At 38.2% G+C, this 18,762-nt stretch overlaps 1 protein-coding gene across 1 annotated transcript; it reads left to right on the top strand.

The window, feature by feature from the left end:
* Positions 1–15,344: 15,344 nt before the first annotated feature.
* LOC138930666 (serine/threonine-protein phosphatase 4 regulatory subunit 3-B-like) lies at positions 15,345–17,660 on the top strand. The gene is made up of 2 exons (XM_070291161.1): positions 15,345–16,845; positions 17,005–17,660. The coding sequence occupies exons 1-2, from the start codon at positions 15,345–15,347 to the stop codon at positions 17,658–17,660; spliced, it is 2,157 nt and encodes a 718-aa protein (XP_070147262.1).
* The last annotated feature ends 1,102 nt before the right edge of the window (positions 17,661–18,762 follow it).

Below are 18,762 nucleotides of genomic sequence, written 5' to 3'. Positions count from 1 at the left end.
AGGATGAGATGGTTGGATGGCATCACTGACTCAACAAACATGAGTTTGAGTAAACTCTGGGAGTGGTTGATGAACAGGGAGGCCTGGTGTGCTGCAGTCCATGGGGTCGTGAAGAGTCAGACATGACTGAGCGACTGAACTGTACTGACCTGAGACCTCCCCAGACCAATCACCATGCTATTTTAAGTCTACTCAAAGAAAGCAGGAAGGTTATATATATCGTTCTTGCAACTTTTCAGGAAAGGAAAGGTAAAAGATCTGGGAAAACAAATCTAGTTCTTGTCCACTGTTACTTCCAGGAATTTAAAGATGAGAAAAGAACACAGGCTATGTCATCCTTCTTTCAATGAGTTGCCTGGTTTCCATTTGTTCTAGGTAGTAACTGTTGGCAGAGGAAGAAAGAGAAGGGCTACAGTTCTTAATCTCGCCCTTCACAACCTGTGAAACACGTTTATCCGTTGATACAGTGATGAACTTTGGCAAGAATTAAACAGGAGCAAGTCTAAATAAGAAAGAAAAGCAATGTTGCGAGAGGAAAGAGAAGCACAGGAGGCAAAATTTATCTCACTTGCCAATTTTGCAGTAGCTTTTTTTTTTTTTTTGGACTATGCGTTGACGTCTCTTTCTCTAGCCTTGAGAGTTACCTTAAGCTTTCCGGATGGAATAGCCATGAAAACATTCAGTTCATCATTTCTAAAGTCCCTCCAAATACTCTCTGCAGAGCATTACTGTGTCACATCTGCATAAATAGAATAAGAAGATTAAATAATCATTTAATCATACCACAGACTTATTATTGAGATATTCTTTCTTATAAGTTCAACTTGTCCAAACTAACCTAACCTAACCTAACCTAAACTTGCTCTTGTTTTTATTGAAAAACATCACCAACCACCAAGTTGGTAATTTTTTTTTTATTGTGTCTCTACTTGCCCTGATTGCCCTCATTCTAATAAATCAATTAACAGAAAACTCTGTTAATTAAAACCATTAAGTGTCTCTTGAATTTATCAATTTTCCTTACCCTCACTACTAAAACATTAGTTCAGATCACAGCCATCTCTCACTAAGATTTCTGCAGCATTCTTTATTAAGATGACTGGCTTGTTTTCCATCTCCATTCTCCACACAATTCTAATACAGATAAGGTACTGCCATGGTCATCCTTTCAGGTTTACTTCGTTTATGATTTTCATGAGTTACTAGTTACTTACTTTTCCTCTTCCCCCCTTGCCACCTTCCCACAGACACATCCATAATTCCATGTAGACTTCAAGCTATAGTTTAACCATTATATGGAATGATTTCCTGATACGTCTAGGTTATCTTGTGTGCCTTAGAAGGTACTTATAGTAAAACTGTTTAACTGTCTCCCTTTCAAGGCTAAAAATTCAAGAGAGATGAAGAGTAAGCCCTCTTCTTAACATTTACCTTTGAGTTACTAGCATATGTCCTGGCTCATATTAGGCAGTCAGTATTCACTGGATACTTGAAATAACTTCATTTTTCATTCATAAATATCAGTTCCAATTTTAAATGTCTAATCACGACAGTGTGTTGCTTTGCATTTAAACACTACTGCAATTAATTTTGTTAGTTGAGTATGAAATTCATTCTCTGGTATTTTCAGCTCTTATATGCCAAAACTTAGGGGCTCACATTTTTAAACTTCTATTTCTCAGATCCAGTCTCAAAAGAGAAATCTCATTATTATTCCAATCACATCACAGAGGAATCTGAAGCAAAAAGAGGAGTTATGTGACCTACCCAATAAATCTGGGTCCTATTCTCAGAATATTCCTGAGTGCAATATGATTGCTTAGCTCCTGAGTGTGCTCTTTAAAATTCTTGAGGGGAAATGTATTTTGCAAAACTGTTACACCCTTGAAGATTAATGTTATTTTTATTTATAAGAGACAAGTAAATATCTTCAAATATAAAATGGCTTTACACTGGAAACATCTAGACATCTAGGAAAATTTAGAAATTTTGAACAGTGAATAGGTAACTAAAGAAAATATACAGGAGTTAGGAAATGACTTTGGTAATGAAAATACCATTGTAGGAAATTTTACAACTCAGGGTAGCATACTTACCCAAGGGAAGCAGGTATCCTGATCCTAGCATTCTCAGCAACTTAAATTCCTTTTGTCTAAGTAATAACCCATGAAAAGGTTGAGACTGCACAGATTGACTCTGCTCTGGACTCAAGCTGTAAGTGAAACCAAGTGACTTGACCTATTTTCATAAGAAAATTAATTAACAGCAACGGTACTGAGAAAGGGCAAGATTACATGGAGCTCCGTGGGCTCCTGGAAGGAAGACTCTTACACAGCACTCACCATCTCAGTCCAAATGTTCCTTAGACTAGCCTCTCCTCAATAGCCACCCGGGTAGGGAGCCAATCCTCAGGTCTCTTTCTCTGAGCTTTTCCTTTGCTGCCTTCATCTCAAATAGTGCCCAGGCCAGGGACATGAGCAGAGGGACTTTCTGTGTCTAAAGCAGTTTTCTGAGGTCTCTAAACAGCTCAATCTTTTGTTACATCAGGCACACATCCAAGCCTTAATAAATTTACATTTAACACCTAGGCACTCAGCTAACCACAACAAAAAGCCTTCAGTTTCTTGGGCCCATTCACCTAAAAGGCATTGAAGTGTGTTATAGAACACTTACGTCGTTGTTGTTCACATAGAAGATTTGTAAATGAAACAACATGTTTAAATAATAACTTCATCTGGCACTGGATTAAGTATCTTATATCTGCTATTTTTGTGATCCCATAACAACCAAATGAGGTAAAGTTTCCACTTTAAAGAAGCATAAATTGAGGCCCAGACATAATAAGGTATCTTGTCTATGTCACATGACCTGCCAGAGCCTCAGTGTCAACTTGCAGTATCTGTTTTTGTGTTTGAGTTCTTAATCACCAGGTCTGCTTCTTCCCACTTACAGACTGAATATATGGGCATATATGGGTAAAATATAAATATGGATGCAGATATAGATATAGATGAATATAGCTATATGTCACTGTATCTATACTTATCTTTTGAATATAAAACAGTAAATATACATCATTGTACTTTTTTCAATGTGCTCCTATATTTTCTCTTTGAATTTTCTTCTTTCAGTACTTTGTTTCATTAACTAGGTTTTTTCCTTTCTTTCCTTGACCTATTTTCTGGGTGGGAATAATTGCTTCTTGTACCATAAGCAACTGACACTTCCCTGAAATAACTGAAAAGACCTGAGGGACAGATTTGTAGTCAGAGGACTTAGGTGTTAAAATACCCTTGGGACTCCAGTTGAGCTTGAACATTAAAGCCCTAGGGAATGGATATGTCTTATCATTTTTCGTTGCTTTCCTTTGCTGATTATTCTTAATAAATGGCAAAGACTCCTGTATATGCCCAGAGCAACTTCAAGAACACTGCAAAAAGGGGGCAGGGCACATATTCTTCCTTTTCATTATTCCATTGTAGAATTAAAGTGAAACACAGACTTATATTGCTGACGGCAACCTGAGTACACATGACATAGAGACTGGATAATTAGGCATGTAAAATTTTAGAATAATGGAGGATTTCTTTAAAGATATTTGCAATTGCTATATATTCAATGATATTTCTCTTTGAGAGATACAACTAGAGTTAGTTGTTGTGAAGAGACAAAATGCAACCTCCCCAAAGCCAAATTAACAGTCTGTTATAAAAGAGATCATAAATGTCATGGGGCGATCAGGATGTGTGGCCTGAAGAGGACTGGCACTTACCTTCAGATGAAAGAAAGCAATTCAGTATATGTGAACCCTCATTCTTACCTCTGCCATTGAACAGAGAATAGTAAGAAATTAAAATAGTAAGGCTTATTTGAGAGAAAAGGCAAGAAAGTGTCCCGTTGGTACATGCTGAATGATATTAGAAAACATTTATATGAAAATTATCTCTTTACCTAGAAGTCTTTAAAATTAAAGCAAAAGGAATAGCTTCTCAGGCTAATACAGCTATTTAAGTAATCCAGTGCTAGCTGTCAATGGCCTGTTTGCATAGGAGAGAAGAGAAAGGTATCAGATACTCTCAAATAGAAAACTGTAAAAGGGGTTCTCCATATACAACTGCATTAAAAGGGATGTAACTGAAAAAATTAATGGCAGGCTCCATAATATAATTAGTACAAAGAATGATCCTACTGAATAATAATTTAAAAAATGGCTATAAAACCTATGTTTACAAAGATCTCTTAAGAGTTCAAAGTAGAAAGAAATACAGAAAGAAAAATAAAGACATATGGAGAGGAAAAAAAGGGCAAAAAGTAAAAGGGATAAGATACGGCTGAAGAGGAAAGCATTTCAGTTGGAGCTTAATGCAATCAGAGGTATGAGAAAAAAAGAGAATGAAAAGTAAACTTTGTTTATCTCTCTTTAAAGCAAAAATAATGCCTACAATAAGAATGTTTCTATTTGGGAGGCAAATACTTTAAGGGAGAGACAGGACCATGTAAAAGCACTAGATATCTGATTGTTCTTAGTGCCTTCCATTAAAGAGAAAAAGAGGGGAGTGAGAGATAGGAAGGGGGATATAGACATATATTTGCTTGTCTCAAAAATATACCATAAATATATAACATAGCTTCAGCATCCATTTAAAGAAAAGGAAAAAAGAATGGTGACCTGCAATGTGGCAAAGAGCTTAGAGTGCACAGATTCTTGAGTCTAACTGCTGGGGTTCAAGTCTAAATTATTCAATATGAAAACTCATGCAAATTTATTAGCATCGTTGTCCTCATGCAGAAGGAAGTTTAGGAAAGAACTTGAAAATGTCTGTTTAATGAAATCAGATACTAAAGCAACAGAGGTTAATAAAATGAGGGGCTTAATTATTTTTATAATGAACTATGTCCACCTAGGATTGAACACTGTTTAATATAATAGAGATAGAAAGATAGAGATGTCTATCCATCCATCCATCTCTTGCTGCAGGTGAGTGAGTGAAGTGAGTGAGTGAAGTCGCTCAGTCGTGTCCAACTCTTTGCCACCCCATGGACTGTAGTCTATCAGGCTCCTCTGTCCACTGGGTTTTCCAAGCAATAGTACTGGAGTGGGTTGCCATTTCCTTCTCCAGGGTATATTCCTGACCCAGGGATCGAACCTGGATCTCTCATTGTAGACAGATGCTTTACCATCTGAGTCACCAGGGAAGTTCTTGCTGCAGGTACTACTATCTATTTATAATTGAGAGACAGCAAGTCTAGAGATTGAGTGCAAGGTATCTGTGACCTTGAAGAAATTACTTACTTTTGATGTATCCTGGTTTCTGTATCAGTAAGGTGAAACTAATAATTATATTTACCTTATGAGGAGTAAGTGAGTACACCTATGGAGTACTTGGACTGATAATTGCTACAAAGCAAACATGAGCAATTGTTAAGAGCTGGTTTAATGTCTTTATATTGTGTGTCTGCTATATACCAGGCTCTTCTCTAGATCTTGGGAACAAAGAAGTGAACATCACAAACATTTTTGCCCTTGTTTTAGGGTAATCAATATTAGGGCTAAACTTATGAATGTGATTCTTGTTCTGAGAGTCTGTTTGATTGTTTTAAGATGGAAAACACTTGAACGCATTTAATTGAAGGGAGAAAAGAAATTATTCCGAGGCAGAGTTTAAAGATTGAAATCACAGAATAATTTGTGGCATAGGGTTTCAGAAAGCCAGAAAAGGGCATGATATGTAAAGTGCAGATTAACAGGTTGGCTCAGTTGGTAAAAAATCTACCTGCAATGCAGAAGATCTGTTTTCAATTCCTGGGTCAGGAAGACACCCTGGAGAAGGAAATGGCAACCCACTCCAGTATTCTTGCCTGGAGAATCCCATGGACAAAGGAGCCTGGCAGGCTACAGTCCATGGGGTTGCAAGAGTCGGACACAACTTAGCAACTAAACCACCACCACCACCTGAAGGCTCACTCCCCGATGGAAGGAGAAGAGACAGAAATTGCTAAACATAATATAAAGTTATTTAAAAATGGAAGGTGAACCTTGGGTTGGTGTCTATTCTCTTGGGAAAGATTAGATGAAATCTTCGCTGAAAGATAACTGGAGTAGAATGGAAGAGCTGAGAAGAAAGTGTTGATAATTAAACTATCAAATGTAGAAAGAGAAGAGTTGACTGTAAACTTCTAGGAGGGCGAAAACACAAACCCACTGACAGGCAGTGACATCTCAATGAAGATATATTTAATGAGAAATTTTCTTTCAAATGTTATTCATGTCTCTGTGGCACATAGAAAGAGTGATCATTACATATTCTTTAATGTACCTATTCATCAAACATGTGCTAAATGCTTATCAATCTTCTAGGCAATGCAATACAGAGGAGAATAAGATTGGCTGAGACCCATATTGGCCTTTGATGGGCTGGGGGAGTAGAGTGGATATAGAATAAGACAATAAAAGTAAACAAATGATGTAGTGAAGGAGGAAACAGACAGAAGAGGCTCCATCTTGAAAGCAGGACTCCATCTTGGGCTGGACTGTGGACTTTGAGCTATATGCCCAGTATCTATGGAAATGACATACCAACTGGAAAACCAGAGCCCCTGGATGGAAGAGCCCCAGGGCACGTACCTACTAAAAGAATACCCCAATTATCTGTGTAACCATATAGAATCATAAATTCTATTATGCTTATTGGGGTATGACCACAGGCCCATTGATAATTGCCCATTTTTAACTACTTAGGCTTAAGGCATACGAATCATGGGTTAACTTTGATTGATTGTATCTTTCTTTTCCTTTGTTCAGACTAGTTTCAGAGAATTTGGGGAGGTGGGTTTGAGCACGTACACTTGGGGTATATAGGTTTTCACAAAAACTGGTCGGGGTCCTTGGCTAAGAGGAGTCTCTGCCTTGGGCCCTCCGGTGTAATAAACTGCACTCCACTATCTGCATTGTCCTTTTGAGTGAGTTTGTTTCCTGGAACACGTGGCTACAACAGTAGTAACTCTAGACTATGAAAGTGCTGCTGAGAAACTAAAATAAGGCAATGATAGCATGAGAAAAGAGAAGGGTGCCTTTCTTATAAGTAACTGTAAAGAAAAACTTGGTATTTTTCTGAATGATGTTATCATGTCATTCAAAAATACATTCCTACACCACCATGCCAGTTCTCCTGCCTAAGGAAGTGATAGCAGACCACTTAGCAGTAACAAAATACAAAAGGTTATTTTTCAGGAGGAATGAACCAGATATTCACACTTTCAAGTAGTAGTACATCCAAATTCAGTATTATTCAAAGTGTTTAAGATTTTCCCTTTCTTGTCATGAAGACACTTTTTTTCTGTTTCCAACTCAATCCAGTTATCTCATAAAAATCAAATATATTCAAGGCATGCCTTTAGGTGTTAATGGGATTAAGGCCAAAATGTTAAGTTGAAATTAATTGCTGCCTACAAAGTGAAAATGTATGTTTTATTATATAAGTATATATAATGCAATACTGAAGAAATGAAGATGATTACTATCTGTAAGCAAAAACTGATCAGCTTTTAACTCCAAATTATGCTTATTGCCATTACTTTTATAACATGGTTATAATTAGTTAACTTGACAGCTAATGTTATTCCTGTAGATCTAGATAGAAACAAGAAATAGTATGTTCTATCTAGACAAGAAGACGAATCTATGAATTATGGAATTTAAAACAAAACCCAAAAAGAGTCTACAAGTAACTGTTGAAACAAAGGGCTTCCTTGGTGGCTCAGCACTAAAGAATCTGCCTGCCAATGCAGGAGACCAAGAGACGTGAGTTTGATTCCTGGGATGGGAAGATTTCCTGGAGGAGGAAATGGCAACCCACTCCCGTACTCTTGCCTGGAAAATTCCATGGACAGAGAAGCCTGGCAGACTACAGTCCAGTGGGTCCCAAAAGTGTCTGGTATGACTGAGCAGCTGAGCACACACACACACACGCATTGAATTAGAAAAAGAGGAGAGTATGGAACTTACAGTCAAAGAACACATTTCCCTTTTTCTTTCTCCCTCTTTTAAATCCATGCTGTATAAGTAAAAGATGTTAGAATTTCCAAGGAAGCCAGGCACATAGTGAAGAATGTGTTACTGCTATTAGAAACTGCTTGTGGATCCAAGTAAATATTTAAACTGATTCTTACCTCTGAGCATTGGGAAGATAATAGCTGCTACTCCAGCAATGCACACAACAGGATGCTGTTTTCAGCTGAGAATAAAAATTTGTAAATATCCATACATTCTATAATTATAGTAATCATGCATATCCCTCTTTCCCCATTAAAGTTCTGAGTTACAGCTGTCTTATCCAAGATTGTGGAAGATTGCATTAAATGTCCCCAATTCTTCATCCTTCCTTTTACCCACACCCTTTGCTTTGCAATTTTGCTATGATCCCTGCCTTAGCGGGGACATACTTTCCCATCACCCCAACTCTAGGCTTGGCTATGGACTTGCTTTGGATAAGACATGACCCAAAAAGAAGCTTGAAATGAGATTTTAATGTTAGAAATTAAGATTCTTTCAATACCTAATTATTGATTGCAAAGCTGTATTCTACCTGAGATTTAACTCAGAGTTGGGGGGAAAATGTTTGGCAGAACATGAAGGAAAACATCAGGGCTTATTCAATAAGTTTTTCATGCAATTAAAAGCCTAAACAGGAGAATATTACTTTTGGTCACCATCAATAAAAAGAAAACTATCCCCAAAAATGGAATTAGGGTAGCAGAGGAAATGCCAGATATGTCTTGTAAATTTGAAATATCTCCTGTTGTAACTACCTATCTATTCCATGAGATGACTGGAAATAAATTTCAAATTCAGTGTTTTATCCCCAGTGCTTGATATAGGGCCTGTACATAGAGGTTTGTTATATAAGAATGTGAGGAATAAATAAATGAATTATTGGAAGTCATCCTTGAAATGATGTACATTCATTTATGTATTTATTCAATAAATTATTGTTGAGAAACTATGTATTGTGCCCTATGGCAGGTCCTAGGCACACAGAAGTGAAAAAAATAAACAGGTAAATCACAGCCCTCATACAACTGATAGTCTGAATTCAAAAGAAAGAAAGAAAAAAAACAATAAATAAAGTATAAAATAGATGATGCTAAGTGCTATGGAGAAAATGGATGGATAAAACTTGGGATGGAAGATCTTTGTAATTTTAAAGAGACAGTTAGGGAAAGTCTCACTAGAGAAAAAGAGCATTGGGGAATTCCATGGTGGTCCAGTGGTTAGGACACTGCCAGGGCCCAGATTCAATCTCTGGTTGGGGAACTAAAAAGAATAGCAAAAGATTGTGTGGGGTCAAGAGGTCCAATAACCTGGAACTCCAACTGATCCATAAAAAATAAGTAAACTTTCAATTTATAAAAAAACAGTAACAACAACAAACAAGCATTTGAATAAATTTTTGAATGAGTTGAAGGTATAAGCCATGTAGATATTGAGAAATAGTGTTCCAGATAGAAAGAAGAAAGGGCAGGTACAGAGGCTCTGAGGCATGAGTTTGCCTGGTGTGCTTCAGATTTTAAAAGGTGGCTAGTGTGGCTAGAGCAGAATAAGGGAGAGAGAGACTACAAAATGAAGAGCTCACACATATCAAGGGGGTCAGGTCTTGTTAGGCCTTATAAACCATAGTTAGAACTTTGGTTTTTATTCTGAGTAAGGTGGAAACAGGTTGATTTGGTGTAGACGTGTGCGAGGATATGATGTGTTTTAAATGGATCCACTCTGGCTATTGTGTGGAGAACATACTATTAATAGTTGGGAGAAAAAACAGAAGCTAGGGGAGAAGATTGTTACAGATTTCCAAATCAGAAATGATGGTGGCCAAAAAGGCAACATTTCACTAAATAAGCTACCTGGAGAAGTTGTAGAGAACATGCATGTGTTTTTCACTAATGTTTTGAAGTTGAAAATTTTAGAGTGGACACATTTGAGTATTTGTATTTGAATGCTGTTTCATAAAATTAAAGAAAAAAACCTTGCTCTTCCCACTATAAAATATTCTCTCCTCTTATAGATAGAATATTTAGATATTTAAGTGTTCTATATGTATGCATGTGGTTTGAGTCACCAATAACTAAAATTCAGAAATGTATGACTAACTTTGCCAAGAGAACGCACTGGTCATAGCAAACATCCTGTTCTAACAACACAAGAGATGAGTCTACACACGGACATCACCAAGATGGTCAATACCAAAATCAAATTATGTTCTGTGCAGCCAAAGATGGAGAAGCTCTATACAGTCAGCAAAAACAAGACCAGGATCTGACTGTGTCTCATATCATGAACTCCTTATTGCAAAATTCAGGCTTAAACTGAAGAAAGTAGGGAAAACCACTAAGCCATTCAGGTGTGATCTAAATCAAATCCCTTATGATTATACAGCGGAGGTGACAAATAGATTCAAGGGATTATATCAGGTAGACAGAGTGCCTGAAGAACTATGGATGGAGGTTTGTAACATTATACAAGAGGCAGTGACCAAAACCATCCTCAAGAAAAAGAAATGCAAGGAGGCAAAGTCATTGTCTGAGAAAACCTTACAAATAGCTGAGAAAAAAAAGAGAAGCGAAGGGCAAAGGAGAAAAGGAAAGATATACCCATCCAAATGCAGAGTTCCAGAGAATGGCAAGGGGAGATAAGAAAGCCTTCTTAAAAGAACAATAGATAGAAATAGAGGAAAACAACAGAATGGGAAAGACTAGAGATCTATTCAAGAAAATTAAAGATACCAAGGGAATATTTCATGCAAAGATGACACAATAAAGGCCAGAAACAGCAAGGACTAACAGAAGCAGAAGAGATTAAGAAAAGGTGGCAAGAATACACAAAGTATACAAATAAGGTCTTAATGACCCAGATAACCACAATGATGTGGTCACTCACCTAGAGCCAGGCATCTTTGAGTATGAAGTCAAGTGGGCCTTAGGAAGCCTCACTATGAACAAACCTAGTGGGGGTGATAGAATTCCAGCTGAGTTTTTTCAGATCCTAAAAGATGCTGTTAAAGTGCTGCACTCAGTATGCCAGCAGATTTGGAAAACTCGCAGTGGCTACAGGACTGAAAAAAGTCATTTTTCATTTCAATCTCAAAGAAAGAAAGGCAGTGCCAAAGATTGTTCAAACTACCGCACAGTTGCACTCACTTCACATGTTAGCAAGGTGATGCTCAAAATCCTTCAAGCTAGGCTTCAACAGTACATGAACCGAGAACTTCACAAGCTGGATTTAGAAAAGAGGAACCAGAGATCAAATTGCCAACATCCGTTGGATTATCAAAAAAGCAAGAGAATTCCGGAAAAACATCAACTTCTGCTTCATTGACTATGCTAAAGCCTTTGACTGTGTGGATCACAATAAACTGTAAAATTCTTCGAGGTGGAAATACCAGAGAAGGAATGTTACCTGTCTCTTAATAAACCTGTTTGCAGTTAAGGGAAGAGCTAGGATATACAATTTTGCAACAAAAACCAGGGAGTCAGAACATCAAAAGATTACTGTTAATTAAAGAAAACCAGACATCTCGAGTTAAGGAATTTAACACTTTTCTGTGTAGGGGAAGATGCAAAAGTCTGGGCTCATTGAAATCACTCCTTTGATATGCACCTCAGGTATATGCAGCCAGTTTCCTGTTTTTCTCTATCCTGAATCCCTTCAGGGTGCACATTTAGGGGTGACTGTGGTGGCTGCTGGTGTAAAGGCCACAAAATCCTTTGGTTAGTGATATGGCAGGTGACATTCTTCCTCCACATTATAAACATCTGCTATGACAATTTAGACATAGCCTAAGAGAAAGCATTGCATATTGGGAATAGTAAAGTGGGGGGTCAGAACTATACAGGCCTACTTTCAAATCCTAGCATCATCATATATTGTAGAGGTTTGAACCAAATCTTTGATTCAGTTTTGTAGTTTCAAGTTTTTTTCTCTCCCTAATATGGTAGTAATGATACCTTCTTCAGGCCATTATTGTATGAGGATTAAATAAAAGATAAATAATACCTATAAAAGGAACTTACACAGCTTTTAAAATCTGACATTTGTTTATTCACATTACCTTGCTCTCTGTAAAACAACAAAACACACACACACAAATAATAACAACCTTAAATAGCTAGATCTACTGAAGCAAGTGGGTGTTAATTGCTCAGTCATGTCTGACTGTTTTTGATCCCATGGACTGAAGCCCACCAGGCTTCTCTGTTCATGGAATTCTCCAGGCAAAAATACTAGAGTGGATTGTCATTCAAGGGCATTATTCTACTTCCCAAACCAAATAAGACAGGAACTAAAAGAATCAACTGCCAAAACAGCACTAAGACATTTGAACTTCAGGATCTTTTAGATTGTAAAGAGATTCTAGTTAACCTAATCAAGATAGAAGGTGAAAGTGACATCGCTCAGTCCTGTCCGACTCTTTGCAACCCCATGGAATGTAGCCTACCACGCTCCTCCATCCATGAGATTTTCCAGGCAAGAGTACTGGAGTGGATTGCCATTTCCTTCTCCAGAGGATCTTCCCGACCCAGGGATTGAACCTGGGTTTCCCACATTGTAGGCAGATGCTTTACCGTCTGAGCTACCAGGGAAGATAAAGGGACCTTAATTGGCCTAAGGGAAACTTCCTGTGATAAAATTGTGAGAACACATAGATTTGTGCTGAATATCTCTGAGAATGGAACCTGATGGCATATTCAGACAGTTGCCAGTATTATTACTGATTCTGAGAGAAATTTTAATATAACCAACAGCAGTGAAAATAAACTGGACCATTACTATGGTCTAGCATCATTGTTGTTGTTATATATTTGCATATTCTCTTTTATTGAAATAAGGCAGGAAGAGTTTTTAACTATTACACATGTCAATTTTGTAATTTATAAATATTTCTAAAGCAACAGTATCCTAGCAGTGATTTGAATTTTCTCATGAAATGATTGTCATTTGTATTTAGTCCCCCAAGAGCCCCAGCTGTACTGTTCCAGGGAATATTCTTGCACAGTAATCTCCTGGAGGCTACATTGCAAGAGAGGTGTGTGGAAGAGTATTTCTGTGCTCTACTTGAGAATTGTCACAAATCTCCAATGCTATTAATATGTAAAATGAAGTGATTGTTACAAATAGGACTCTTCCATTACAAATATGCTTGATATGGTCCAAGTCTCAGTTTCTCCTTTGCAATAACAGGGTTAATGTTTTGGGGAAAAGAATTTTTTTTTTTTAAGAAAACTGCAGAAGTTGCTGCTACATCAAAAATCAACTTGGTTACTATTAAAATTATATTTAACAGTTGCCATATACAAGCTTCTATTTTCCATTGGCTATACACAGATGTGAATCTAAAGGAGGAAGTGCATGCCTTTCATCTTCTCTTGATAATTTTATGTTGATTACAAATTATATAGATGGAAGGAGTGTAAAATAAAGTGTAATGAAGGCCAAGAAAAGCAGAGGATAGCATAGTTCGATGGCTGAGAAAACCAATATTTCAATCAGAAAGATGTGTTCAGAGCTCCTCAACTTAGTAGCCATATGATCTTTGGCAAGTTAACTTCTCTAAGTTTGTTTCCTGGTCTCAAAAGGACACTTAGTACTCCTATTTCACTGGGTTATTATTAAAATTAAATAAGAAAATACATAAATGTTCTTGTTACAGTATCTTGAATTTAATAATCACTAAAGTACTTGATCAATTATGTTATTACCTTTCTTTATAATAATAATAAGCAGTCAAGTATTGTTAGTTATTGTGGTTGCTGTTATTACCATAATTATTAAGAAAATAAGAACAATTGATTTGTGATGTTTGTACCTCCTTCTGGCTGACTTCAACTCAGTTTCCCACTGGCCCACTCTTTCCCTAAGAATAAGTAGTGTGGTTATAGATTGGGAAAATTTGAGGAAATTTTTTCATTGTTGTGCTAACATAGAGAGTTTTAGGCCGAACTGAACAGGGTAAAGGAATTAGTTGCCAACTCCCTCTTGGAACAATAGCCTCTCCCAAGGATTGGTAGGACTTCCCTGGTGGCTCAGATGGTAAAGCTTCTGCCTACAATGCGGGTTCAATCCTTGGGTTGGGAAGATCTCCTGGAGAAGGAAATGGCAACCCACTCTAGAATTCTTGCCTAGAAAATCCCATGGATGGAGGAACCTGGTAGGTTACAGTCCATGGGGTCGCAAACAGTCCAACACGACTGAACGACTTTACTTTCTCTTTCAAGGAGGGGTAAGTGAGTGATACTGACATTGGCTGGCCTTCCTAGGTGGCCCTAGTGGTAAAGAGCCTGCCTGACAATGCAGGAGGTGTAAGAGACAAGGGTTTGATCCCTGGGTTGGAAAGATTCCCTGGACAAGATATGGCAATCCACTCCAGTATTCTTACCTGGAGAATCCCATGGACAGAGGAGCTTGGTGGGCTACAGTCCACAGGGTTGCAAAGAGTCCGACACAACTGAGTGACTGAGCACCTTACCACCTGTGAGGAGACGGGGCATACCACCTTTGAGGGGAGGGGGCATAGAGGGCAGTACCACCTTGGAGGAGAGGGGACATACTATCTATGAGGGGAGGGGGTTTACCAGCTTTGAGGGGAGAGGGCATAAAGGGCGGTACCACCTTGGAGGAGGGGGGACATACCACCTATGAGGGGAGGGGTGTACCACCTGTGAGGAGAGGGGGAGTACCACCGGGAGGGGGCATACCACCTATGGGGTGGGGGACGAGGGTTTTCTTGATACTGAGTGTTAGGTGTTGACTTGGGCGGGATGTAAGTGATTAAGCTTTCTTTTGTCTAAGGTCCTAAGTCTCCATCCCCACACACATGATGAGTGAAAATGTGAATGGAGGACAGAACCTTTTATTGAAAGAACAGTGCCCTTTTCTCGCCTTCCTAAGCCTCCATAGGTAGGCTTGGAGGCATTAACAAGCATAGAACATTCCTTTGACGTAGAATCCTGGGGGAGTCATAATTATCAAGGCTGTCGTAGATAGCCACGAGCAGGCTCAGAGGCTCACTTCATTTTGCGTTAAGAAAGCATTATAGGGGGTGCAGAGTGGAAGGAGGGGAGCAAGGGATGGTAGTGAGTAGTGGAACTGTGGGGAAGCCTTATTGATTTGAGGCACCACTGGAATTCCTGTGGCCTCAACTTAATCAGCCATGTTTTCTCACAATTTTTCCAAACAGCTACCTCAGCGGCCACCGTTGTTGGGGCCCCAACGTCACCTGCCGTTATCCCTGAGCTCACGCGAGACACAATCACCTGCCGAGACCAGGGCCAGGGTGAAGAGAGAGGTCGCCATGGCAGACGAGCAGAGCATAGTGAAAGTATTTTTCCTGAATGATGACCAACAATGGGAAATGCTAGGCAAGGGACATGTCTCTACTATTTATGTGGAACGCCTTCAGGGCTTGTGTCTGCTAGTTCGATCTGAACTTAGCGGCTTAGAGATCTTGGAGTCAAAGATAAATCCAGACACGCCCTATCAGAGACGACAAGGGACATTAATTGTTTGGTCTGAAGCTGAGAACCACGGTATGGCGATAAGTTTCGCGGACGCAGCAAGTTGTCACGAGATATGGAAAGACATCTGCCAGGTTCAAGGTAAAGACCCATCTACCGATATCACACACGACCCCTTAGTTGAATCCGAAGACGAGACATTGGATGACGTGGCAGATGACGTGCTTGAGCTGCCTAACTGTGAACTCGGTAAGCTTGACCAGATTGCTCACTTAGTTACCTCAGTTCTCACCTCACCTCTGCGTAAGGAAAGGCTGGCTCTGTTAGTAGGAAATGAGGACTTTATTAAAAAATTACTGCAGTTGTTCCACACGTGTGAGGACCTAGAGGACACTGAAGGCTTACAGAATCTGCATGACATTGTTAAAGGGATGTTATTTCTCAACCAGGCATCTCTGCTTGAGATCCTCTTTTCTGATAAGTATATCATGGATGTGGTGGGATGCCTTGAATATGACCCTGCCTTGGCTCAGCCAAAAAGGCATAGAGAATTCTTAACCCAAAAAGTGAAGTTCAAGGAAGTTATACCAATAATAGACCATGCACTTCTGCAAAAAATACATCAGACATACAGGGTACAGTACATTCAAGACATCCTTTTTCCTATCCCATCAATATTTGAAGAGAATTTTCTTTCTACTCTTACAAATTTTATTTTATTAAACAAGGGTGCGATAGTCAATATGCTGCAGGAAGATGATAAGTTTTTGTCTACCGCTTTTGCGCAATTAAGGGATAAGACCACAGATGATGATACACGGCGTGAGCTGTTATTTTTTTTCAAGGAATTCTGTGCATTTTCTCAGACATTAGTACCTGAAAACAGGAATGCACTGTTCAAAACACTGACACAACTGGGAATTCTTCCTGCTCTTAAAATTGTAATGAATATGAATGACTTGCAAATAAGGGCAGCTGCTACTGATGTATTTACTTATCTAGTAGAGTATAGTCCATGCAGGGTTCGAGAATTTATAATAGAAGACCACCAAAGTGAAGACAGCATTCTTTTCATTAATTTAGTAATTGAACAAATATTCTGTGATACTGACCCTGAGCTAGGAAATGCTGTTCATTTAATGGAAGTCCTTCGTGCCCTGCTTGATCCAAACAACATGATGACAGCATCTAGTCACTGTGAAAAAAGTGAATTTCTACATTTCTTCTGTATGCATTGTATGAATAACTTCATAGAACCACTTTTGTCAACTACTTCAGCATATATACATGACAAGGATAATATAGTTGGATCTGACGAAAATAACATAAACTGTCTCAATAATTACCGCACAGCACAGCTGCTTGCCTTAATTTTAGATCAGCTTTCATTTTGTGTGCAACATCATGCATATTACATGAAAAAATATATTTTGAACCAAGACTTGCTAAGAAAAGTCTTGATCTTGATAAATTCCAAGCACACTTTTCTAATCTTGTGTGCTGTTCGTTTTATGAGAACGATGATTGGCCTTAGAGATGAACTTTTAAATCATTACATCATCAAGGGAAATTTTTTTGAGCCAGTTGTAAATGCTCTTTTAGAGAATGGAACTCGGTACAATATGTTGAATTCAGCTATTGTTGAGCTGTTTGACTACGTAAGAATGGAAAATATCAAATCTCTTGTTGCCCATATAGTTGAAAAGTTTTATGCAACGCTTAAGTCAATTGAATATGTTCAGACATTCAAAGGATTGAAGGTGAAATATGAGCAAGAGAAAGAGCTGCAAAATCAAGTAACGAAGAATTTATGTTCTGTACTGTATAGTCAAGTATTTTGCAGAGATTCCGGTGTCTTTGAGGAGGAGGAGGAAAGGAGTATTAATGAAAATATAAAGGAAGAAGCAATTGAGCCACCACCGGAAAGTGGTTTTGAGATTAAAAGAGCAAAAGAAAATGAAGACAAGGTAGATCTTCCCTCTCAAACACCTTTTGGTGACTTTGAATTTACTTCATCTCATTCTGCTGATGCTGCTGATGAAACAAGTAACCCAAACCGCAGAAGGGTTATTTGCTTAGTGGATTATTCAGATGATGAAGAAGAAGAGGAAGATGAAACACCTCCCAGCAAAAGACCACATCTTAGCCCATAAAGTCTTTGTGGAAAACCCATGACATTACTAAATTCTGGTAAAACTTTGTAACATTAGCTGAAGAGTCTGAATCCAAAGCTTCCATATATGAACACATGTATTTAATAAATAGCAAAAATCTTCATTGTTATTATCATCTAAGAGAATTTAGTTTTGTTAAAAAAAAAGAATTTCAGGGTTGATAATCAAATATTAATGTAATTCTGTTTCAAGAGTATATACTAGACATAGCTATTAACAGTGCATTTGCAAAGCTTGTAACATCATTTGCCCTGTGGTTCTGGCTATGGTTTTCTTTTTTCAGTTCCTTCTTTGAAATAAAAGTGTATGTTTATGTGGAAAATAGAGTCAACTGTATAAAAAGTAAAGCTATTCACTTTTCTGTGAAGATTTGACAAAAATTTAGTCTTATGAGTAATTAGAAGGAAGTGCCTTTTGGTGTGTATTTTCATGAAAATAAAGGAAGCTGGATTCAAAATGTTCAGTTGTTACTATAATTTTTTGTCTGGTTAGATGGGATGCAAAGAACTGGCCCAGCAGTATTCTAAAAGACCTTGGGAGTGGGTAGAAAAAAAACAAATGCTTTCAGCTGCCAAATTGTGAAAGATACTTGGAAGTCATTTCCTGATTCATGAATAAATTTGTGTCTGTCTCCAGAGCAGTAAGTAACTTTTTTTTAAAGAGTATTTATTTATTTGTTGACTGCTCTGGGTCGTTGTCACTACACTTGCTTTCTCTTGTTGAAGTAAGCAGAGGCTGCGGTGCGCAGGCTTCTCACTGCGGTAGCCTCTTGTTACAGAGCAAGGGCTCTGGGACCTGCAGGCTCTGTAGTGGCTCATGGGCTTAGCTGCTCTGAGGTATGTGGAATCTTCCTGGATGGGGGATCAAACTGGTGTCCTGTGCATTGCAAGGTGGACTCTGAACCACTGGTAACTTTTAAAGTGTAATTTACAAAGACTAACATACCAAAAAATAGTGCTGAATGATGTGGCACTTAATATCTGGAAACCATTTTGCACAGTTTTGTAAGAAAAAGATACTTAGGTGTTAGGTTACACACACAATACTTGAAGTTTTTTCTGTAAATGAATGGGTGTAACAT

Source organism: Ovis canadensis, chromosome X, assembly GCF_042477335.2.
Source record: "Ovis canadensis isolate MfBH-ARS-UI-01 breed Bighorn chromosome X, ARS-UI_OviCan_v2, whole genome shotgun sequence".
NCBI classification, from domain to species: Eukaryota; Metazoa; Chordata; class Mammalia; order Artiodactyla; family Bovidae; genus Ovis; species Ovis canadensis.
The sequence above is the reverse complement of the archived record's forward strand: the minus strand, read 5'-3'. Positions and strand labels throughout refer to the sequence as shown.

Excerpts from the sequence above, each read along its gene's own strand:
- LOC138930666 (XM_070291161.1), top strand. The coding sequence starts at position 15,345 with ATGGCAGACGAGCAGAGCATAGTGAAAGTATTTTTCCTGAATGATGAC. Across the intron at positions 16,846-17,004 it reads AAATAACATAAACTGTCTCA|GTGCTGTTCGTTTTATGAGA; the intron begins ATAATTACCGCA and ends TTCTAATCTTGT.